Raw genomic sequence first — 25,581 nt, forward strand, 5'->3', positions numbered from 1 at the left:
TCTAAGAATGTTTTGTGTAAAACTGGGCTTTTCTTTTTGCTTTTAGGAGAAAATACATTCTGACACTCAGTCGTACACATAATTTTTACATAGGTTTTGTTTTTTTTTTAATTTAGTACTGGGCCAATCATCCTTAAAATTGCCCTTTAACATATGATAGTTTAGACTTAAAATTTTTAAGGTAAAAATATTAATAGTTTCAGACGTTGAGTCATGAACTGTAGGAAAGTGCCAATATTTTTGACCTGGTGAATAATTCATATGGTTTATTTTTGTTCTTCTGACAGGAAATCCCTGACAGAAGAGCAATTTCGTGTGGCTCTTTCTTAAATTCTACATCCTGTTGATAAGTACTGAACTTAGTTTTATTTAACTTTAATTCTAGTAAAACCAGTTTTTCAGTGATAATTTTTAACATTTCCATATCTGCAAAAGGTGCAAATAGAATTTTCAGGGGCGCCTGGGTGGCTTCATCGGTTGGGCGTCCAACCTGAGCTTAGGTCATGAACTGATGGTCCATGGGTTCGAGCCCCGCATCAGGCTCTGTGCTGACAGCTCAGAGCCTGGAACCTCCTTCAGATTCTGTGTCTCCCTCTCTCTCTGCCCCTCCCCACTTGCTCTCTGTGTCTCAAAAATAAATAAGCATTAAAAAAATTTTTTTTAATTAAAAAAAAAGAATTTTCATAGCACGTGTATTGAATCTGTTGATCAATTTGGGAAATATTAAAGTCTTAATATTAAGTTTTATAATAAGAATATGGAATGTTTTCCCATTTATTTAGGTATTCTTCAGTTTCTTTCAGTAATATTTTGTCATTTTCAGTGTACGTGTCTTGCATATCTTTTGTTAAATTCATTCCTAAGTGTTTTATTCTTTTTGCTATTTTAAATGGATTTTTTTCTTAATTTCTTTTTTGGAATGTTCATTGCTAGTGTATAGAAATGGTTGACTTACGTATATTGATCTTGTGTCCTGAACCTTGCTGAACTAGTTTATTTAGTTCTAGAAGGGTTTTAGTTTTTGTTTTTGTTTTTGTTTTTGTTTTTGCATGGGCGTGTGTGGACTTTTGTTGGGTTTTCTATATGCAACATAATATCATCTGTAAGTGGAGATTATGTCATTTCCAAATAGAAATTTACTTCTTCCTTTCCAATCTGATATTTCTTTTTCTTCTCTAGTTTTTCTTGCTAAAACTTACAGTATAATGTTGAATAGAAGTGAGGAGAGGGGACATCTTTGTGAGGTTTATGATCACAGAGGGAATGCATATGGCCATTCACTACTAAGTATGATGTTTGAGTTGGGTTTTCATAGATGGTCTCTATCATGTTGACGAAGTTTGCTTCTATTTCTAGTTTGTTGGGTTTTGTCACATACTTTGTTGGGTCTATTAACATCATTGTGTGGGTTTTCTTTATTCTATTAATATGGTGTATTACCTTGATTGACTTTAAGATATTAAATGAACTTTGTACACATGGGATAAATCCCATTTGGCTATGGCATATATTATGTTTTCTTTGTTGCTGTTTTCAAACTGAATCAGACTGAATTAATTCTGTCTCGCTCTTCCTTAAATTCTACATTTGTCTTATTTTGGTAATACTGGCCTTACAGAATGAGTTGAGAATGTTTCCTTGTGTTTTTTGGAAGAGTTAGTGAAAGATTGGTGTTAATTCTTCTTGAAATGTCTGGTGGAATTCAGTGAAGCCACTTGAACCTGGGTGTTTATTCGTGGGAAGTTTAATTATAATTTTCATATTTTCTATGTCTTCTTGAGTCAGTTTTGGTAGTTTGTGTCTTCCTAGGAATCTGCCCATTTTATCTAGATTTTTCTAATTTGTTGGCATACAGTTGTTCATAGTATATTCTTTTATAATCCTTTTATTTCTGTAAGGTCAGTAGTAATGTCTCCTTTTTCATTCCTGATTTTAGTAATTTGAGTCTTCTCTTTTTTCTTAGTCTACCTAAGGGCTTTGTAATTGTTATCTTTTCAAAGAACTGACTTTTGCATTAGTTGATTTTCTCTATTGTTTTTCTATTCTCTGTTTGGTTTATCTCGATTCTAATATTTATTATTTCCTTCTGCTTTAAAAAAAATTTTAGTTTGGGGCACCTGGGTGGCTCAGTTGGTTGAGCGCCAACGTGGGTCGTGATCTCACGGTTCGTGGGTTTGAGCCCCACATCGGGCTCTGTGCTTACAGCTCGGAGCCTGGAGCCTGCTTTGGATTCTGTGTCTCCCTCTCTCTCTGTCCTTCCCCTGCTCACGCTCTGCTTCTCTCTCTCTCTGTCTTTCTCTCTTTCTCTCTCTCAAAAATGAAGAAACATTAAAAAAATGAACAGGAGGGTCATTACCTTGGTGAAGTGTCCCTTTAAAAAAAATAAATTAGTTCACTCTTCCTTTTCTAGTTCCCTAAGGTATATATTTAATTTTTTATTAAGTTCTTAATTTAAATTCCAGTAGAGTTAACATACAGTGTTATATTAGTTCATGCCTCACTTTTCTTATTAGCACCTTCCTTATTGTGAGGATTCAGTCATTCTGTAACAAGCCCTTATTAGATTAGTGCCTGACAAATATTATGCACTATACATATACATGAATCCATTTGCGCCTGTTGCCTGCCTCCCAACAATTATTGGACCATGGGTAATAATCATGTTTCATTTGTAATCTTACCCTCTCTCACTAATTATTTTGAAGCGTATACAAGACATTATATAATTTAGCTATAAATATCTCATTATATATCTGTAAAAGATGTGTTTTAATGTTACATATACTATCATGGTTACAGCTAAAAAATCAGCAGAAAGCCTTAATATCAAATGTGGAGTTGGTATTTGTTTCCCCAATTGATTCACATGTTATGATTACTTAATGTCGTCTCTTAGGTCACTTTTAGGCTAGAGGTCCCCCCCCCCCCTTTTTCCCCCTTGTAATAATTCATTGAAAAACCACGTTATTTCTACTTTAGAACTGTGTTGTCCAATACAGTAGCCACTAGCCACATGTGGCTTTTGAGCACATGAAATGTAACTAACCCAAACTGAGATATGCTGTCAATTTAAGATGCACATCACTTCAAAGACTTAATACAAAAGATAGAATCTCATTAATAATTTTTACATTGATTGCACATTGAAATTATATGTGCACTAGTCTGAATATATTATTTAAAATAATTTCACTTGTTTTCTTTTATGTTATTTATCTATTTACTTTATTCTGAGAGAGAGAAAGAGAGAGCATGAGCAGGGGAGGGGCAGAGAGAGGGAGAGAGAGAGAGTCCCCAGTGCATGGCTTGAACTCACAAACTGTGAGATCGTGACCTGAGCTGAAACCAAAAGTCAGACACTTAACCAGCTGAGCCACCCAGGCGCCCCTCACTTGTTTTCTTCTTAACGGGGCTACTAGAAAACCTTACGTTACATATGTGACTTGCAATATACTTCTTTGGACAGCATTGATTTAGAATTTCACACAATTTGGATTTTATTTATTGTGTCTCCATGGGGATATTTAACATGTTCATCTGTTCCCTGTATTGTTAGTTAGATCTAGAGGCTTTATCAGATTCCAGTTTGACTCTTTTAAAAATGTTTTTGACAATAGTATTTCATTATGTGACTTGCAATATACTTCTTTGGACAGCATTGATTTAGAATTTCACACAATTTGGATTTTATTTATTGTGTCTCCATGGGGATATTTAACATGTTCATCTGTTCCCTGTATTGTTAGTTAGATCTAGAGGCTTTATCAGATTCCAATTTGACTCTTTTAAAAATGTTTTTGACAATAGTATTTCACGTATCTGGTGTATACTACCAGAAGGCACCTATGCCTGGTCGAGAGGCCTCTTTGATACATTAGCAGCCACTGATGACCCTTTAATTCGTTAAAGGTTACAAAATGATGATATTCTAATTCTTTTATTTCTTTTCATGTATTAGCTGGAATCCTTCCATAAAGAGAAATCTCTCCTCATCAACAATGTGATCACACTTGATAACCATAAAAATTATAATATTTTACATGGGAAAAGGACAAAAGGTTAATTCTTTCTCTTTATTTGCCAGTTTCAAGGCATCCTCCAAAAATGACCAATGAGTATTTTTATAGTATTATTATGAAATCACAAGCTTAAAGGTATATTTTTGAAACCCATTGTAATTTATTATTCTTACTGATGTTCAAATTGTCCCATTATTAGCTAGGGGGAGACTCTTCAAGTAGTGTTTGATAGCTTGTTTGCATTTTGGTATCACAGAAAGTTCCGGGCCCTGATTCCTTTTAGTGGGAGGTAAAGTCTAGCTTGCATAATGTTACTTTATTAGCTATTGTTTTTATTTTTAGGACTTTTCAGGGGATGAAGCTAGGAAAAATATTTCTCTTTCCTAAAAAATAAAATAATTCATGAGTTTATACTGATACTTCCAATTCAAATTTGGATCTATGGAATTATTGTATAATCTCACCAGTATTACATTTATATCTTCTTTCTCCCCTGCCAAATTTATTTCTTCTCAATGACAGCAGTGTAATAATTTGTTTTATCAAACACTACACACATAGCAGTTACAAAATACCATTTTCATCATTACCACCAACAATCAGGCTATTTATTGAAAACGTACAGTTTTTGCAGTTCTTTTTCTTCTTGGGGTATATCTCACAAAGGATGAACAAAAATTGCTATGTTTTAAAGTTACTTAAAATAATTTCTCTTTGATGAATGCATATACTTCAAACTGGTTGCATTTTACTTTTAATTTTTAGGAATGACTTTTTAAATTGAAAATTTTTCTTTTATAATAATACATTTACATGGTTCAAAAGTAAAATGTAAAAAACAAGAAATATTCAAAAGAGTCTAGCCTCTATTCCAGTCCTCTCCATTTCCATGCTCAAAGTGAGAGCTTACGATATTCTGTATCTGCAATCTGATTGATAAACTGCATCTTTTATGAAGCCATATTCCATAGATTTGGAACTGAGAAAGAGCTGATATTGTAGATACCTGTAGATAAGCCAGGGTTTTGAGGGAGAAAAGATTATTTGGGTAGAAACTACTAGCTGTTATCAATATTAAGACTTTCTAGAGAAGGAGGAAACCATGCTGTTTGATTCCAGATAATGTAGCAAGACCAATATTTCAGAGTTAGAGAAAGCCAGATTTGAATTAGTGTGAAAAGAACATTTTCACGGGAGGAGTAAAACTCCTCTTGTGGTTTTAAGTTCTTGTCACTGGAGAGATTCATCCTTTAAGGGCTGAACTGGTTGACTTCAGTGGTCATTTAGTGGCCGTGAGTTCCGGAAGTTTCCTCCAGTTTTGTATGTGTTATTCTGCCCAACAGGTCTTATTTATATAGTCCCCAGGTGATCGTAGTATATTTATTTTAGGATTCTGTGACATTTAAAGATGTGGCTATAGACTTCTCATTAGAAGAGTGGAGGTTGATGGACCTTTCCCAGAGGAACCTGCACAAGGACGTGATGCTAGAGAATTACAGGAATCTTGTCTCCCTGGGTAAGAATAACATCTTTGTTCGTTTACTGACCGGGTTTATTTGACCGGGTTTGCTGAAGATAGAGAACCTTTAAAGTACTTAAATGAATTTGGGGTTAGAGCTTAGGCATTAAACTCTTATATTGTGGGGGTGTTGCTGGGAGCCTTGCCATCCCTTGTGCTTAACTAAGGGGTCTGCCCATTGTAAAGTAAGAAATACACATTTCGTTGGAATCTTGGAGATTGTTGACAGTCCCCAGATTTAGGACTAAAGTTTTTTCTGGTCACTTTTATAAATGAGGGCTATAGTTATCAGTACCTCCAGAAAGAAAGACACAAATGCATTCATTTTCTTCCTAAACTCAGATTACTCCCATGTTCTATCATCCCAGAAAACCTGGGATCATCGTGTTGAACTCCTTTGAGATAATGTTTGTAATTCTCTATAACTCCAGTGTACGATAGAATGTTCTGCTGTGATGGCAATGTTCTGTATCTGTGCTGTCCAATGTGGACACACTAGCCACTCGAAGCTACTAACAGCTTGAAATCTGGCTAGTACAACTGAAGAACTGAATTTTAAATTTTACATAGTTTTAACTAATTCAAATTTAAATGGCCACCTGAGAGTACTGAAAAGTGTATTGGACAGTCCATCTCTAGAACTTACCGTAATAGCCACTCTGCACAGAAGATTAAGAGCTGAGACTGAGTTTGGCAATAGTTCTTACTCCTAAACACAGTCAAATCCTATTCGTTCTTCTCTAACAAGGGCTTGCAGTTTCCAAACCAGACATGATATCTCACCTGGAGGATGGCAAAGGACCGTGGGTGGTAGTGAGGGAAATTGCAAGAACCCCCTATCCAGGTGAGTTCAAAAGAACCAGGAGGATCGGATTTACTGCCAGTTAGTAGGTTATGGCTGGAGCAGAACATCTGAAATACTTGGAGGAGTATCATCTCTCCCCCACCTTGCCTGCTCTCTCTTTTTGCCTCTCTCTCTGTTCTCTACTTTTGGTTCCTGTCCCATCCGATGTTGCGGTCTTGAGGACATGATTTTCATAATTCTTCCTTCACTCAAACATGCATGAAACCTCCCTTTCAGTTCTATCCTCTCAGTCAACTTTACATTTTTCTCATTTGTTTAACTATTATCTGACCTCTCTTCTTTCATTAATCTTCCTAAAAATGCTTTGTTAAGGGTCACCCCTGATTTTAATGTTTATTTATTTATTTTTGAGAGAGAGAAAGCACAAGTGGGGGAAGGGCAGAGAGAGAAGGAGACACAGAATCCAAAGCAGGCTTCAAGCTCTGAGCTGACAGCAGAGAGCCCCATGTGGGGCTCAAACCCACGAACCGCGAGATCATGACCTGAGCCAAATTCAGACATTTAACCTACTCAGCCACTCAGACACCCCTCTGCTGATTTTTTTAAAGTTTATTTATTTTGAGAGAGAGAGAGAGAGAGAGAAACGAGTCGGGGAGGGGCAGAGAATGAGGGAGAGAGAATTCCAAGCAGGCACTGTCAGCACAGAGCCTGACACAAGGACTAGATCCCACAGACCGTGAGATCATGACCTGAGCTGAAACCAAGAGTCTCATGCTGAACTGACGGAGCCAACCAGATCCCCCACCACTGATTTCTTTTAAGCTAAACCTATTTATTCATTCTTTAACTTGCAGGTGAACCTGCAAGCCTGCCAAAACTTTGGGGGAACCCTCCTGTTCTCCTCCAGTTTCTTAACTAATTGAAAATACAAACTAGGTATCAGTTGAGAATTAAATACAGTATTTATTCACATATTTAATTGATATTTATCAGACATCTCTTTCCTGCGTACTGGCTTAGGTACTAGGCCTACAACAATGAGTAAGATGGACCAGGTCCCTGCCGTCGTGAAGATTATATTTTGAGAAGTTGACAAGTATATAAATAAAAACAAGCTAAATAGCAGCTATAACAACCTTCAGTTATGAGATAAACTGGGTGAGATATGAGATATGAAAGAGTGACTGGGATGGGGATGAGGGTACCTCCCTCAGAGAGTGTGGGCAGAAGGCTTCTGAAGAGGGGCTTTTAAGCTGAGCCTTGAAGATTCAGAAACAACCGGCCAAAGGAAGAGGAAAGGAGAAGCATACCAGGCAAAGGACCTGACACGGAAAAGAATGAAATGTGTTCTAGAACTCAAAAGGAGGCTGCTGTGAGAGGGAGTCTGGTATCAGAGCTAGGCAACAGCTTGCCCATCCGGGGCTTTGTAGGTGACGATAATGAGTTTGGATTTTAATCAGAGAGTGTGAAGGCATTGACAGACTTTAATCAGGGCTTTTTAGGAAGTAACTCTGCGCAGACTGGACTTGAAGGCATTAAATCAGGTAATCAGTTAAGAGGTTGTTACAATAGTATGAGCAGAGGTGATAACTTTGATTAAAGTAATAGTGGAGATGGAACAAAAGAAATGGATTCTAGTTCACTTGAACATTCATTTTATCATGATGCCGTGCATAACTCACGTATGTGTGACATGTATTCTTTTCATATGTCAATATTATGTATTTTTTTGTTCAACTATAATATATAGTTTTTTTTTAATTTTTTTTAATTACGTTTCTTTATTTTTGAGAGGAAGAGAGAGCCAGCATGAGTGGGGGAGGGGCAGAGAGAGAGGGAGACACGGAATCGGAAGCAGGCTCCAGGCTCTGAGCCGTCAGCCCAGAACCCGACGCGGGGCTCGAACCCATGAACCGAGATCATGACCTGAGCCGAAGTCGGACACTCAACCGACTGAGTCACCCAGGCGCCCCAACATACAGTTTTATATGAATTTCAGGTGCACAGTATTATGATTCAGCAATTCTGTACACCTCTTAGTGCTCGTGAAGATAAGTGTATTCGTAACCCCCTTTATCTATTTCCTCCATCATCCCACTCACCTACCCTCTAGCAACCACCAGTGTGTTCTCTGGGAGTCTGGGAGTTTTTTGCCTCTTTTTTTCTTTATTCATTTGTTTCTTACGTCACACAATGAGCGAAATCATATGGTATATGTCTTTCTCTGACTTATTTCACTTAGCATTATACCCTCTGGGTCCATCCGCATTGTTGAAAATGGCAAGATTTCACTTTTTTGATCACTGAGTAATATTGCATTCTATATACAATATACAAATGAGGTGTATATACCTCATCTTCTTTATCCATTCATCTATTGATGGACCCCTGGGCTACTTCCATATCTTGGTTATTGTCAATAGTGGTGCAGTAAACATAGGGGTGCGTGTATCTTTTCAAATTAGTTTTTTTGTTTTATGTGAGTAAATACCTAGTAGTTGAATTACTGGATCATATGGTATTTCTGTTTTTAATTTTTTTGAGGAACCTCCACACTGTTTTCCATATTAGCTGTACCGGTTTGCATTCTCACCAACAGTGTGTGAGGGTTCCTTTTTCTTCACATCCTCACCAACATTTGCTGTTTATTGTGTTTTTTATTCTAGCCATTCTGCCAGGTGTAAAGTGGTATCTCATTGTGGTTTTAATTTGCATTTCCCTGATGAGTAGTGGTGTGGAGCATTTTTTCATGTGTCTGTTGGCCATCTGGATGTCTTTAGAAAAATATCTCTTCATGTCTTCTGCCCATTTTAAATTACATTATTGGTCTTTTGGGTGTTGAGTTGTACAAGTTCTTTATGTATTTTGGATAGTAGCCCCTTATCAGATAACGTCATTTGCAAATAATCTTCTTCCATTCAGTGAGTTGCCTTTCTGTTTTGTTGGTGGTTTCCTTTGCTGTGCAGAAGCTTTTTAGTTTGGTATTTAGTTTGGTAGTTTAATTTTGCTTAGATACCCTTGCCTGAGGAGACAGATCTAGAAAAATGTTTCTATGCCTGATGTCAGAGAAATCACTGCCTATATTTTCTTCTAGGAATGTTTCGGCTTCAGGCCTCACATTTAGGTCTTTAATCCATTTTGAATTTATTTTTTGTGCATGGTGTAAGAAAGCGGTCCCGTTTCGTTCTTTTGCACGTAGCTGTCCAGTTTTCCCAGCACTGTTTGTTGAAGAGACTGTCTTTTCCCCATTGTATATTCTTGCCTCCTTTGTTATAGATTCATTGACCATACAACCATGGGTTTATTTCTGGACTCTATCCTGTTCCATTGATCTAGGTCTGTTTATGTGCCAGTGACATACTGTTTTGATTACTCCTGTATCGTAATGTATTTTGAAATCTGAGATTGAGATACCCCCAGCTCTGTTCTTTTTCAGGATTGCTTTGGCTATTTCTGGTCTTCTGTGGTTCCATACAAATTTGAGGATTATTCTAGTTCTGTGAAATACGTTGTTGGTATTTTGACAGGGATTACATTGAGTCTGTAGACTGCTTTGGGTAGTATAGACATTTTAACAATATTGGCTCTTCCAACCCATGTATCATCTTCCGTTCCTTTCGTTAACGTTGACTGTTGAAAATACTATATATTTTTAAAAGAGTGAATGAAAAGTAGACATTGGAGACAGTTTTAGGCGACTCTTTAGAGAAGGATTTCCCCCTCCCCCCATGAAGAGGGAAAGAGAGATGGGGCAGTGGCTACAGGAAAGTGTGGAATGAGGGAAAAAACTCTTGTTTTGTATTTAAGATGGGAGTATTTATGGCATGACTGAGTAATAAGAAAGATACCCTGATGGAGAGGGAGAAATTGACTTTGGAAGACCAGTGGGATCACTGAAGAGTTCACATGTCTGAGGAGGTTAAAGAGGATAAACTCAAGAAAGGAAAAGGAAGGAGGGCTTCACCACTGATAGGCAGAGAGGCCACCTTTTCTGTTATAACACTAGGAAAGATGGAGAAGGCAGGCGTAGATAAAAGGTCAAATGGTGGTGAGAAGATCAAGGCATTCGATTTTAATAGGCTCTGAATTCTCAGTAAAATATGAAGCGAGGCCACCAGCTTATAGTGAGGATAAGAAAGAGTTGTAAGAGAGGGAAAGATACATATAAAAAAGCTTAAAATTAAAAACAAAAGATACATAGATGTCACTAGGGAAGCCACATTGACCTCATGCTTTTATTAGGGAAGGAGTTTAATTATAGTTTCTATTCCTTCTGTAGCTATAGGACTATTAACATTTCCTATTTCTTTCTGTTTTAGTAAATTATATGGATCTGGGAATTGATCCATTTACTCTAAAATTTAAATTTATTGGCATACTGTCCTCTCCTTTAAATGTCTATGTGGATCTGAAGTAATGTTTCCCTTTTCATTCCTGATACTGATTTTTTTTTTAATCTCTCTGTTTTCTTATTCAGTCTGTATGGAGCCTGATGTGGGACTCAAACCCACGAACCAGGAGATCATGACCTAAGCCAAAGTGCCCCAATCTTATTTGGCTTTTAAAATAACTTTTTTGTGTGTTTGATTTCTCTATTATTACTTTTATTATTTTTAACCTTTTTAGCATTTCATTTGCTGATCTTTTTTAACTTCCTGAGTTGGGTACTTATATCGTTGATCTTCAGCCACTCTTTTTTTATAGCTTATTTAAGGCAATCTAGACTGCATCACACCCCATTAAAAGACAAGAGAAAACTCTTCTTGACAAACCAAAAAAAGAAAAGCAGACTACATCACATCTTTTTTTTTTTAATGTAGCAGCTTCATAATTATTGAGTTCAAAACGTTTGATAATTTCCATTGTGATGTCTTTGTCCCTTGTGCTCTTTGGAAGCATTTTTCTTCATCTTGTACCATCTGGGATTTTCTAGTATTCTTTTTTTTTTTTTTTTTTTTTTTTTTTTAGGTTTATTTATTTATTTTGAGAGAGAAAGAATGAGTGGGGGAGGAGCAGAGAGGAAGGGAGAGAGACAGAATCCCGAGCAGGCTCCACACTGTCAGCGAGGAACCCAGTGCGGGGCTCGAGCCCACAAACCCGTGAGATCATGACCGGAGGCAAAATCAAGAATCAGGCACTCAACCAGCTGAACCACCCAGGTGCCCCAGGAAAACAGATTGTTATGAACTTATGCAAAGAACTATAATTGCTATGAAAGAAAGAATACACACCGAGATATCTGAACTCTGGAGTTCAGGGAGTATTCTTGTTACCTTAACTTTTCCTGTGGTCAGAAAACATGCTATGGATGATTTCAGTCTTTATAAGTTTCTTAAAATTTGCGTTACCACACGGCCAATTTTTGAAAACATTTGTATGTGCACTTGGAGAAAATGTGTAGCCTATTGGTATTAAGTGCAGTTTTAGTTATACCAAATATATTATGTTGCTAAAATCTATGTGCTTACCGATTGTCCGCTTATTCTGTCAGTTATTAAGGTTTTTCAAAGTCTCCCAGTAAGACTGTAAACTTGTCTGTTTCTTATTTTAGTTGCTTTAATTTTTGCTTTATGTATTTTGGAGCTGTCCTATTAGGTAAATACAAAGTTATGACTGCTACATCCTTCTGTTAAAATGGACCTTTTATCCTCATGAAGTGTCTTTATCTCTGTACTGGTTTTGCCTCATCCTAATATTATTACAGCATCTTTCTTCTGGTTATTGTTTTATCGTATATCATTTTAATTCTGGTCACGGTCATCTGTTATATATCCTTGTATTTTGTTTCTCTGATAAGTAGCATATTGTTAGATTTTTCTTTTAACCAATCTGACAGTCTGTTATCTCTTGGAGTATTTAGTTCCTATACATATAATTCAGTTACATAATGTTTAAATCTATCCTCTAACTGTGCAAGTGTCTTGCACGTTCTGTACTCTTTTTTCCCCCATGCATGCATTTAGATTTATTATCTTATTTTTCTATTTACTTGGTAATTATAAATTTCCAAAATTAGTTGTGCAGTGGTTAACTCTGAGATTAAAGCATGCATCCTTCATTCAGAAGTCTAATGTAAATTGTCCTTCTTCCTAAACAACACAAGAATCTTACAACCACTTATTTCATTTAACCTGATTTATATGTTGTTGAAATTATGTATTTTAACTGTGTCTATATGTCAGATCTCATAAGAGCATTATTAATGTTCTGTTCCGTCAGTGTTCATTTAGATTTGCCTATGTTTTTGCCTATATTTTCTCCTCCTATTTCTCTTCATTTCTGAGCTTGTATCTAGGATTATTTTTCTTCTGTTTAAAGAGTACCCTTTAATATTTTATTTTACCCACATCTTCTAGTGTCACACTCCCTCCATTTTCTTTTTTGTCTAAAAATATCTTCAGTCTTCATTTTTAGAGAATAGACTTCTAGGTTGGCATTTACATTCTTTCAGCATTTTGGAAGGTATCATTCCGTTGTTTCCTGTCTTACATCGACTCCCTTGACAAGTCAGTCATCTGTCTAATTCAGGAGTCAGTAAACTTTTTTCTGTAAAAGACAAGACAGTAGATATTTTAGGCTTTGTAGAGACATAATACCTCTGTTGCAACTACTCCATTCGGCCATTGTAAGTGCAAAAGCCTCCAAAGACAAAATGTTAACCAAAGAATGTGGTTATATTCCACTAAAACTTTATTTAGGGACCCTGAAATTTGAAATTCATAGTTTAATGTGCCACAATATATTATCCTTTTAATATATTTTTCAACCATTTAAGAATGTATATTCTTATCTCACTAGCCACACGAAAATGTAGTGGGACAGATTTGCTGTAGTTTGCAACCTCTGATCTGTTGGCGCTCCTTGATAGAACTCTTAAAGTTGGTTTTTTTTTTTTTTTTAATGTTTATTCATTTTTGAGAGAGAGAGAGAGCGTGAGAGCGTGAGCAGGGGAGGGGCAGAGAGAGAGGGAGACACAGAATCCGAAGCAGGCTCCAGGCTCCCAGCTGTCAGCACAGAGCCTGACACGGGGAACTGCGAGATCTTGACCTGAGCCTAAGTCAGCCACTCAACCGGCTGAGCCACCCCAGTGCCCCCAAAATCTTTTAGTTTCCATTATTTTTTCCTTGTATTTCTCCCACTTAGAATTCATTTGGCTTCTTTTTTTCTTTTCTTTTCTTTTCTTTTATTTATTTATTTTTTTTCAATATATGAAGTTTATTGTCAAATTGGTTTCCATACATCATTTGGCTTCTAAAATCTATGGCTTGATATTTTTGATTCTGTTCTGGAAAATGCTTCAGCATTATTTCTTTGAATTTGATTTCATCCCATTCTCTCTCACTTCTCTTTCGAGCTTTCTGGGACTCTTTCACATCTGTGATAGACCTTATCACTCTATCCCATGTGTCTCTAATGTCTTTTGAAATTAAGTTTTCAAGTTTTTCATCATTCTGTACCTCAATATGCATATTTTCTACTGACCTGTTTCCCATTTTGCTAACACTCACGTGTCAAATCTGTGTTTTTCAGCCTATCCTTTGAGTTATTTTCCAGTTCTAGAATCACCATTTGGTTCTTATTTTATACTTTCCAATTATTTGGTGAGATTACTGGTCTTGTCTTATTTTCTTGAATATACTAATCATGATTATTTTGTAAGTTTATGTCTGAGACCTCAACTGTCTGGATTCCTTCTAGATCTGTTTCTTCTCTTGACTTTTTTCTAATTAGACTTTTGTCTCCTTGTATGCCTATTATTTTTCACTGTCAAGCATTGATATGAAAACCTATAACAATAATTTGAGGTTCTGGATTGTGTAATCTTTTTTTCATAGAGGATTGTTTGCTTTTGGCAGGCTGCCAGGATAAAGGTTCTAACAGTTCTCAGTTACCTTAATTCAATTAGACATTTAAAAGAGCTGGGTTCTAGAGTTGTCCTCTTTGGTGGCCCTAAACTTAAAACTTGGCCTATTTTGAAAAAGATTACACTGCAGGGTGGTGGTCTTACAACTTGTTTGTATATACAATGTAAAATTTTACTATTATAGTTCTTTTAAATTTCTAAACGTGGGTGCCTGCATGGCTCAGTGTGTTAAGCGTCAGACTCTTGGTTTCAGCTCAGGTCATAAACTTGCAGTTCATGAGTTTGAGCCCCACGTTGGGCTCTGTGCTGACAGTGCAGAACCTGCTTGGGATGCTCTCCCTCTCTCTCTGCCCCTCCCCCACTCATGCTCTCTCTCAAAATAAACTTAAAAAAAATTTATAAATTTGCAAACTCTATAAATTTGCAAACTATAAATTTGCAAATTCTATAAATTTGCAAACTCATTTATAGGCAATTTTTTCTCAATGTTTAAAAAAACAAACTGGATCAAAACCTTTTGTAGATAGTTTTTTACTTTAAAACTCAAGGTATAAGTAGTTTTGATCCAATTTTTGACAGACATACAGGAATGTTGTTAAGATATAAAAAGGTTGCAAAACTACCCTTGGTGATAATTATTATCACTATTTAGAATATTAATAGCTATAAATACCATTTTTTACTAACTTACTGTTCGGACTACTTTTTGAAGAATCAAAGTGTCTTTTTCCGTAAACATTTGATTAATAAGTACATACAAAGACTTGAATAAGCTGATCTCACATGAAAATTTGAGAAAGCCGTCATACAAAAAAGCTAGCAAACAAAGAATGAAAACAAATAGAAAGTATGGTTGGAAACAACTGCCTGGTTTGTAGAGTGAATGGAAAGAAAGGAAGTAGTCGTGACTATGAAGAATGCTCTATAAATGCTGACTATAAAGGAAATGAGAAAAGAAGTATTTGAGAGGCTTAGATTCTAGGGGGTTACCGTAAATGAATTTGTTTAGTAGGGGAAAAACTCTGAATTTGTTACTTTGGTTCTTGGCTCAACCAGTCTCCCTCAAACCTATCTCCTCCTTAGAAAATAAGGCCAGTTTGGAAGCAGTTAAAACTTTGTATTCATTATCAGCTCAGGTTTCCCTTTTATTATCCTGTTTACTGAGATCTTCCTAACTTAGGAAATAGGAGTCATTTGATTTGATTTTTATCTTTCTTCCCCCCAGAGCTGGAGACCAAACCTGCAGCCAAGAATGTTGTATCAACAGAAAATACTTCTGAAGATGTATCACAAGAGACCATAATAGATAAACTCACAGAGAACAGTCTGTGGAACCCCAGAATGGGAGGATTATGGAAATGGAATGAAAGGATATTGAGATTGCAAAATAGTCAGGAAAATCATTTGAGTCGAAGAATAGTTACTCACAAGAAAATTTCCACTGGTCAAAGAGGATTTAGATTTGGATCTGTTTTTCCAGAAGCAGGAGTTATCACAGAAGGGCCCCACAGCAAATGCCAAACACATGAAAATTTCACTGAGAATTTAGATTTGATTACAGATACCCATCTAGGAAAGAAAATCTGCAAGGATACAGAAGGCAGCAAAGCTGTAAGGCCTACTTCAGAACTTACTTTAGGAAAAAAATACAATAATAAAGAAAAACCCTATAAATGTAGTACCTGTGAAAAGTCCTTTCGTTACAGGTCGTTACTCATTCAACATCAGAGAACGCACACTAAAGAAAAACCTTATGAATGTAACGAATGTGGGAAAATGTTCAGCCAGCCTTCATATCTCAGTCAACATAAAAAAATTCATACTGGAGAAAAACCCTATAAGTGTAACGAATGTGGAAAGGCCTTCATTGCTTCTTCATCGCTTATGGTACATCAGAGAATTCATACTAAGGAGAAACCTTATCAGTGCAATGTCTGTGGAAAATCTTTTAGCCAGTGTGCTCGCCTTAATCAACACCAGAGAATTCAAACCGGGGAGAAGCCCTATAAATGTACTGAATGTGGGAAAGCTTTCAGTGATAAATCAAAACTCACAAGACATCAGGAGACTCACAGTGGAGAGAAACCCTACAAATGCAATGATTGTGGGAAAGCCTTTAGGAATAAGTCCTATCTTAGTGTACATCAGAAGACCCATACTGAAGAAAAACCATATAAATGCAATGAATGTGGGAAATCTTTCAAGAATACCACAATTTTTAATGTTCATCAGAGAATTCATACTGGAGAGAAACCCTTTAGATGTAACGAATGTGGGAAAGCCTATAGAAGTAATTCCAGCCTTATTGTACATATAAGAACTCATACTGGGGAAAAACCTTATGAATGTAATGAATGTGGGAAAGCATTCAATCGCATAGCAAATTTCACAGAACATCAAAGAATTCATACAGGAGAAAAACCCTATAAATGCAACGAATGTGGAAAAGCATTCATTAATTATTCATGCCTTACCGTACACCACAGAATGCATACAGGAGAGAAACCTTATAAATGTAATGAATGTGGAAAGGCCTTCATGCGTTCTTCATCCCTAATTATACATCAGCGGATTCATACTGAAGAAAAACCTTATCTATGTAATGAATGTGGGGAGTCTTTCAGAATAAAATCACACTTAACTGTGCATCAGAGGATTCATACTGGAGAGAAACCGTATAAATGTACTGACTGTGAGAGGGCATTTACCAAAATGGTAAATCTCAAGGAGCATCAGAAAATCCATACTGGAGTGAAACCTTATAAATGCTATGATTGTGAGAAATCTTTCAGGACTAAGTCCTACCTTATCGTACATCAAAGGACCCATACTGGGGAAAAACCATATAAATGTAATGAATGTGAAAAGGCTTTCACTAACACCTCGCAACTGACCGTACATCAAAGAAGGCATACTGGAGAAAAACCCTATAAATGTAATGAGTGTGGGAAGGTTTTCACAAGTAACTCAGGCTTTAATACCCATCAGAGAACACATACTGGAGAGAAGCCATTTAAATGTAATGACTGTGGGAAAGCATTTAGCCAGATGGTACACGTCACAGAACATCAGAAAATCCATAGTGGAGAGAAACCCTATAAATGCGATGTCTGTGGAAAAGCCTTCAGGAGGGGTTCCTACCTTACAGTGCATTGGAGAACACATACTGGAGAAAAACCCTATACGTGTAAGGAATGTGGAAAAGGTTGTATCACTCTATCACAGCTAACTCTTCATCAGAGAATTCATACTGGGGAAAGGCCCTACAAATGTGAAGAATGTGGAAAAGCCTTCAGAACCAACTCAGATTTTACTGTACATTTGAGGATGCATACTGGAGAAAAACCCTATAAATGTCATGAATGTGGAAAAGCCTTTAGGAGTAGCTCAAGCCTTACTGTACATCAAAGAACACATCAGAGAGAAACTCAGTTAATATAAAAAGTAACAAGTCATTCATCCAGATGCCAGCTCTACAAGGAGAATCTTATAAACCGTGTCTTTTATGAATGTGGGAAAACTTTCAGGAGCAATTCACCAGAAAACACACACTTAAGGGATACTTTATAAACATAAAAGTGTGGAAAACTCACATTAAATCTTAGAAGTGACAAGCAAATTCACAGTAGAGAAAAATAATGGACAAATGAAAGCCTTCACCCAGATTTCATACTTTGTTCACTTAAATTATCTTCAATGAATTGCCTATAATTTTTTACCTATTTTTCTATTGGTTTGTCTTATAAATCTGGAGGTGCTCTTTATATACTTGAAATATTAATCCTTTGTCATGTGTGTGTGAAAATTTTTTAATCTAGCATTTGTTTTTATGCTTTTTTATATGGTAAAAGAAGTTGCCACATTTTAATTTTTCATAGATATTTATTTTCCTTTTTAGATTAATTTACTCTTTTAGTTAAAAGAGTCTCCTTAATCCCTCGGTTATACATAGTGTTCTAAATTTGTTTCTAAGATTTTGTTAATTTTATATTTTATATTAAAGTCTTTAATCTGTCTGAACTAGATGGCTAGTCATAGAAGAGCAAATTGCCATTAATCTCTGAAAATATTATGAACCTAAGGTAGTACTCAGGGAAATGCAAATTAAAACAACCAATGAGATGTCACCTCCACTGAATGGAGTTGGCAAAATTAAGAGATCTTTTGGTAGTGGGATTTGGGAAACCATGTACTCTTAACACAAACGGTTATATCAACTTCTGTTTCCACCAGCAATTAAGCAATATGTATTCAAATATTTTAGTAACATTTTAAAATAAAAATACTTTGACCTAGCAGTCTCACTTTGGGGATCTTCCCCACAGAAATAACAGCATCAGTGCATAAGAATACACATAAGTCAGGATTTTTGTTGAAGTATTGTTTGTAGAGGCCAAGTAGAAAACCAAGTGGAGACTAAGTGAATGCCCGTTAATTGGGGAATGGTTGAATAAAGTGTGATATGGCCATTCTATGGAACAGCATGAGAGTAATTTTTAAAGTTAGTTATATCTACACTAGTTGATCTCAAGGTATTTCCACAATTTTTAATAACTAATTGCTTTATTGCAGAGCTTTATGTGTACAGGGCTTCATTTTTTGTTAAATGATCATACCCATTTATGTATATATGTGTATGTGATGAGCATGGAAACAAGTATATATACTTGGCTGAATATATACGAGGCTGTTATTATTGGTTACCTTGAAGGAAGGGAGAAGAGAAGTAGGGGAAAGGACTGGAAAAAAATTTTTTTGTAATGTAAGTGCAGCATGTATGGCATAAAATTCTATGTAAAACTGTATTTGTATGAACTTCTGAGAACTATGAATGAAGGATGGTCTCCAAAAAGTTCGATTGTTTTAGAGTTGGGGAGTATGCAGTACTTCTATATAGGTATTTTATAAGCTTTTCTTCCCAACAAGCATGTGATATTTAACATAAACAGGAAACACCTATTTCACTTGTGAAGGTAATTTACTGGACACCTGTTATGTTCCAAGAATTACCCTAATATATTGGCAGGGTAGGGACAGTCAGGAATCTGAGAGCATGGGAATTTGTTCTGATGCTGCATAGATTCCAAACAAGTTACCCAGCACCTCATTACACCCACCCTCTCGGTTTCATTTAGAAGAGGTAGTAATTTCAGACAAATGAGACACGTACCCAAGAATATCTGGAACTTATGTTCAGGCTATAAACCAGAAAACTGCAAGCCTCAAGAGAAGCTCCACCTTTAACATGGCACCAAAGAAAAGGTCACAGTGATGAAAAGTTCCATGTACAGCCTCATAGAACATTCCATGATGGAATAGAGAGAGGGGAAACAGCCAGACACCCGAGTCCATAAAAAAGGAAGTCTTGGGAGTTCTGGAAATACTAAGAGTCCTGGAACAAAGATGAGAACCAAAAGGCTATGGCCCTGATATCAGAAGGCCATAACAAACCATGGACCTGATACCCAAAAAGGACAAGACATGATGAGCTATTCTTCAGTGGAGGCTGAAGAAAAGAGAACCCCAGTACTCCTCCCACAATGTTGGAATATGTATATATCCAATATTGGGGAGGAGATATTGGATAAATGATAGGAGCTACCTCCCATTACAAGTAAATGATTTGACGCTGGTTAAAATGACCATTTCTGATTGAATTTTAATAATGGAATTTATGAATTGTTACCGAGAGACATACCTCCTTTGGATGTAATGTATGGGTTTCTGATTGGAAAGTTTAGAGTTACACCTTGACATACTGTCCTTAAGAAACCTTGCTGTTAAACAGTTGACATGACTTGATGCCTACTCTGTCGGCTGCTTCTTTCTACCTCCTAACCCTCACCACACATAAAACCCTCTGCCCTGCTTTAGAGCCAAACATTTCAAGAAGAGGAGCATCGTCAGCAGGTTCAAATGACATAACTGAAAAGTGTCCACAGGGTTAGGGGACAGAGATGGCACAGGCTACCTTTACAAGAGCAGTTTCGGGGCGCCTGGGTGGCTCAGCCGGTTAAGCGGCCGACTTCGGCTGGGGTCATGATCTGGCGGTCCGTGAGTTCGAGCCCTGCGTCGGGCTCTGTGCTGACAGCTCAGAGCCTGGAGCCTGTTTCAGATTCTGTGTCTCCCTCTCTCTGAACCTCCCCCGTTCATGCTCTGTCTCTCTCAAAAATAAATAAACGTTAAAAAAAAAAAAATTTAATACAAGAGCAGTTTCAATGGAGAGGTAAGACCGGTTCTAATGTATGGCAGTATCTCATTATAGGTTGAATTCGCATTTTCTTTATGGCTAATGATGTTGAGTCTCCTTTTAGGTGCTTTTTGAATATCCTCCTTTGAGAAGTGCCTGTTCGAGACTTTTGCCCATTTTGGGAGGCACCTGGGTGGCTCAGTTGGTTAAGTGTCTGAGTTCAACTCAGCTCAATGGAGTGCAGCCTGGAGCCTGCTTTGGATTCTGTGTCTCCCTCTTTCTACCCCACCCTGTTCGTGTGCTGTCTCTCTCAAAAATAAACGTTAAAAAAAATTTTTTTTTTAAGACTTTTGCCCATGTTTTACATTGGGAACTCTGTTCATTTGTAGGATTCTTTCTATATTCTGGGTGCAAGGTAACTTTTTTTTTAATATTTATTTTTTTTGGGGGGGGGGGAGTGCAAGTGGGGGAGGAGTAGAGCGAAGGGGACAGAGGATCTGAAGCAGGCTCCGCCCTGACAGACTGACAGCAGTGAGCCCAATGTGGGCTTCAAACTTGCAAACCACAAGGTCATGACCTGAGCCGAAGACAGACACTCAACCAACTGAGCCACGCAGGTGCCCCACAAGGTACTTTTTAGATACTTATATCACAAACATCATCTCCAGCTTGCCTTTTCACTCTCCAAATGATGTCCTTCAATGAACAGATGTTTTTAATTTTAATAAAAAATAATCTTATTGCTTTTTGTGCCTAGTTTAAGAAATCTTTTCGTAATCCAAGGTCACAAAAGATATTTTCCTACATTTTCTTCTACATTTCTACTATTTTACTTTTAATTTTTAGGTCTACAATCCATTTGAAGTTAATTTTTATGTGTGGTCTGGGGTAGAGGTCAAATTAATATTTTCCAAACAAATATACAACGTATTCAACATCATTTATTGAAAAGACATTCTCTCCTCCCCCTTGGGTTGTAGTGTTATTATGATAAATCAAATGATTATATTATATGGGGGCCTATTTCTAAGTTATTCTGTTACATTCTAAGGAACACCAGATGTTTTTAGTGTAAACAGATTTATAGCAAGTCTTGGTGTCTGGTGGTGTATGTCTTCTAATTTTGTTCTTGTTCAAAGTTGCCACTGCAATTCTAGATCCTTGGCATTTTCATGCATTTTGAATGATTTTTTTTCAATTGCTCCACACCAAAAAGTTGAGGTTTTAATGAGTATCACATCAAATACATAATTGTGGAAGAATGCATACTTTAACAATATTGAGACATCCAGTCTGTGAGCATGCTTTTCATTTATATACATCTTTTAATCTCAGCAATTTTTGTATTTTTTCAGTGCAGACGTTTTGAACATTTTTATTAAGTTAGTCCTATGTATTTGGGGTTTTGATGTTATAAATGCTATTATTTTAGTTTTCTGATTTTTGCTAATATTTATTAAATAGATACAGTTGGTCCTTGAACAATATGGGTTTGAACTGTCCAGGTCCATGTAATAGATGGGTTTTTTTTTTCCCCCAATAAATGTATTGGAAAAATTTTTAAGAGACTTGCAACAATTTAAAAAACTCACAGATGAACCATGTAGCCTAGAAATAATTGAAAATTTAAGAAAAGGGTACAAGTGTACAAAATATATGTAGATAATAGTCTATTGTATCACTACCATAAAATATACACAAATCTATTGTAAAAAGTTAAAATTTATCAAAACTTCTGCACACAAGCAGACCATACATAGCACCATTTGCATTCAAGGCAAATGTCAACAAAAAGATGCAGCAGCAAATGAGAACTGTGTAAAATTAACTGTAGTACATACTTTACTACTGTAATAATTTCGTAGCCACTTCCTGTTGCTGTTGAGTTGAGCCCAGTGTAGTGAGTATCTACTTAAAATGCCTGTGACACTAATCGTCACTGAGCAGTTCATCTCCAATAAGTTGTATATCACCGTAAAAAGTCATCTGCCCTACTTCTCACATATTTTTCATCATGTCTAAGTGAAATACTGTAAACCTGGAGGAATACCAGGGGACCCATATGGAGCACCACTAATGATGTGGCAGTGCTCCCCAAAAGCAAAGAAAGGTTATGAAATTATAAGAAAAAGTTGAATTTCTTGATACGTACCAGTGATTAAGGTCCACAGTTGCAGTTGCCTGCCATTCCAAGACAAATGAATCCAGTATAATCCTCAGAAGGAAGGAAGGAAGGAAGGAAGGAAGGAAGGAAGGAAGGAAGGAAAAGAGAAAGAAAGAAAGAAAGAAAAAGAAAAAAAAAAAAAGAAACTTTCATGAAGCCATCACTGCCCCTAAGCCAGCCGGTGTGAGAACTTTGCACTTTTTGTGAAATACCTTTTTATCCTACTGAAAATAAAGCTTTTTTTTAAAAATATTTTGAGAGAGCACAGGGGAAGGGCAGAGAGAGGGAGAGAGAGAATCCCAAGCAAGTTCCGTGCCGTCAGCACAGACCCCGATACAGGGCTGAAACTCATGACATCATGACCTGAGCCAAAATCAAGAGTCCGATGCTTAACCGACTGAGCCACCCAGGCACCCCAAAAATGCAGCTTTTATGTGGGTGTAGAATTGTTAAAAGAAAGGCATACCTATAGACTCTACTATGATTTGAGAAAAAGCCAAGTCCATATGGCAACTTTAAAAGAAAAAGGAAGGTGAAGGATCTAAAGCTGGAGAATTTAATGCCAACAGTGGATGGTTTGATCATTCCAGAGGTTTGGCTTTTAAAATGTCAACAGAAGTGGCTTCTGCCTACCAAGAGGCAGTAGATGAGTTCCTAGACACCATTAATGAAATCATTGAGAAGAAAGAATGTCAGTGAAACTTTTTAATAAAGACGGAAGTGCCCCATTCTGCGGGGGCGGGAATCCACATTATTAGGAAGAGAAACGAGCACCAGGATTTAAGGCATGAAAGGATAGGCTAACTACATTTTGGGCAAATGTAGTTGGGTTCATGATCAGGACTGCCCTTACCTATAAACTGCTAACCTTTATTGTTTTTTTAAATGTTTGTTTATTTTTGAGAGAGAAAGTGTGAGCAGGCAAGAGGCAAAGGGAGAAGGAGACACAGAATCCGAAGCAGGCTCCAGGCTCTGAGCTGTCAGCACAGAGCCCGAAAGGGGGCTCGAACTCACGAACCTGAGATCATGACCTGAGCCAAAGTCGGATACTTAACCAACTGAGCCACCCAGACACCCCAAAGCTGCTAGCCTTTGAAAAGCTATTTAGCAGCTGCCATTCTTTTGGTTGTACAGCAAGAAGGTCTGGATCCCCCCTTTTTTAAAAAAACTTCTTTTACTGGTTCCAACAGTACTTTGTCCCTGAAGTCAGGAAACGCCTTGCAACTAAGGAAACTTCCTTTTAAAGTTCTTTAGAAGGACACCTGGCTGGCTCAGTCAGTGAAGCGTCCAACTTCAGCTCAGGTCATGATCTCACAGCTCCCGAGTTCCAGCCCCGCATTGGGCTCTGTGCTGACAGCTGGACCCTGGAGCCTTTTTCAGATTCTTTTTTTTTTTTTTTTTTTTTTAATGTTTATTTATTTTTGAGAGAGAGAGAGAGAGAGTGCATGCTGGGGAGGCGCAGAGAGAGAGAGAGAGGGAGACACAAGAATCCGAAGCAGGCTCCAGGCTCCAAGCCGTCAGCACAGAGCCCGACGGGGGGCTGGAACTCACGAACCGCGAGATCCTGACCTGAGCCTGATGCTCAACTGACTGAGCCACCCGCCCAAGATTCTGTGTCTCCCTCTCTCTCTGCCCCTCCCCAGCTCATGCTCTGTCTCTATCTCTCTCAAAAATAAAAACATTTAAAAATTTTTTTAAGTTCTTTTTTTTTTTTTTTTAATGTTTATTTATTTTTGAGAGACAGAGCACAAATGGGGAAGGAGCAGAGAGAGGGAGACACAGACTCCAAAGCAGGCTCCAGGCTCCTAGCTATCAGCACAGAGCCCAATGCAGGGCTCACAAACCATGAGATCATGACGTGAACCAAAGTCAGCGCTTAACCGACTGAGCCACCCAGGCACCCCTTAAGTTCTTTTGATACTGGACAATGTCCCTGGCCATCCAGAACCCCATGAGTTCAACACTGAAGGAGTCTAAGTGGTCTTTTCTCCCCCAAACACAGCAACATCTAGATCACAAGGACCTTTAAGGCTTATTGCACATGGTACTCTATGGAAAGGATTGTCAGCTATGGGAGAGTCCCCCAAGAACAGAATAAAAATCTGGAAGGATTACACCCCTGAAGATGCCATTGCTGTTATAGAAAAGGCTGTGAAAGCCATCAATCCTGAAACAATACATTCCTGCTGGAGAACCTGTGTATCAGCCTATCATCACAGGGAAGTAATTTTCCAAAAAATGTAACAATGTTTCCAATACTGTATCATGGATATGACTGTAATACTCTATGTCATAAGAATTTTATAACAATTTATTCAGTAATATACAGGCTAAGCTACCATGAAACAATCATGCTGGGCTACCAATAAAGCCATCATATTGCTGCTTTTTTTTTTCAGTGCATGATTTGTAATACCTGTAAATAAATGTACATTTTTTCCACATTTCGCTTTTGAGATATGTTAGTAAAGCATATAGCATCACAGTGTTTTGTATCATATAAGACAATATTAACAGGTACTGACAAATGATTCATCTTGTAAACAGACCATGTAAACTTACAGTATCAGTAATTTTAGTTCTGTAAAGGTATTTTCTCTTATGATTTTCTTAACACTTAATTTTCTCTAGCTTACTTTATTATAAGGATATAGTATATAGTATAATATACAAAATATGTGTTCATCAACTGTTAATGTTGTCAGTAAGGCTTCCGGTCAACAGTAGGCTATTACTAGTTAAGTTCTTGGGAGGTCAAAAGTTATATGTGGATTTTTGATTGGGGGGGCAATACCCTTAACATCCACATTGTTCAAGGTGCAACTGTATAAATGATATAAATATTTTATATATTACATGTTATATATATTATATGTATTATAATATACATTATATACATATATAATATTATAATATATTATATATATAATATAACATATAATATATAATAATATAATACATATAATATAATATTATATGTATTATAATATATATAACATGTAATAGATTCATATTATACC

General features: G+C 36.9%; 1 protein-coding gene across 7 annotated transcripts in view; it reads left to right on the top strand.

The window, feature by feature from the left end:
• ZNF624 (zinc finger protein 624) overlaps positions 1-21,135 on the top strand; it is a 36,722-nt gene extending 15,587 nt beyond the window's left edge. For 3 of the 7 annotated variants that reach the window (XM_060647205.3, XM_060647211.3, XM_060647207.3), the window contains 3 exons: positions 5,409-5,535; positions 6,287-6,382; positions 15,433-21,135. In XM_060647205.3, the coding sequence (XP_060503188.2) occupies positions 5,409-5,535; positions 6,287-6,382; positions 15,433-17,648 (2,439 nt within the window). In that variant the 3' untranslated portion in view covers positions 17,649-21,135. Of the gene's footprint in view, positions 1-3,694; positions 4,059-5,408; positions 5,536-6,286; positions 6,383-15,432 lie in introns of those variants that run through there. The other 4 variants (XM_060647212.3, XM_060647213.3, XM_060647210.3 and 1 more) reach the window with 3 other exon arrangements.
• Positions 21,136-25,581: the final 4,446 nt, after the last annotated feature.

Source organism: Panthera onca, chromosome E1, assembly GCF_046562875.1.
Source record: "Panthera onca isolate mPanOnc1 chromosome E1, mPanOnc1 haplotype 2, whole genome shotgun sequence".
In the NCBI taxonomy this organism is placed as follows: domain Eukaryota; kingdom Metazoa; phylum Chordata; class Mammalia; order Carnivora; family Felidae; genus Panthera; species Panthera onca.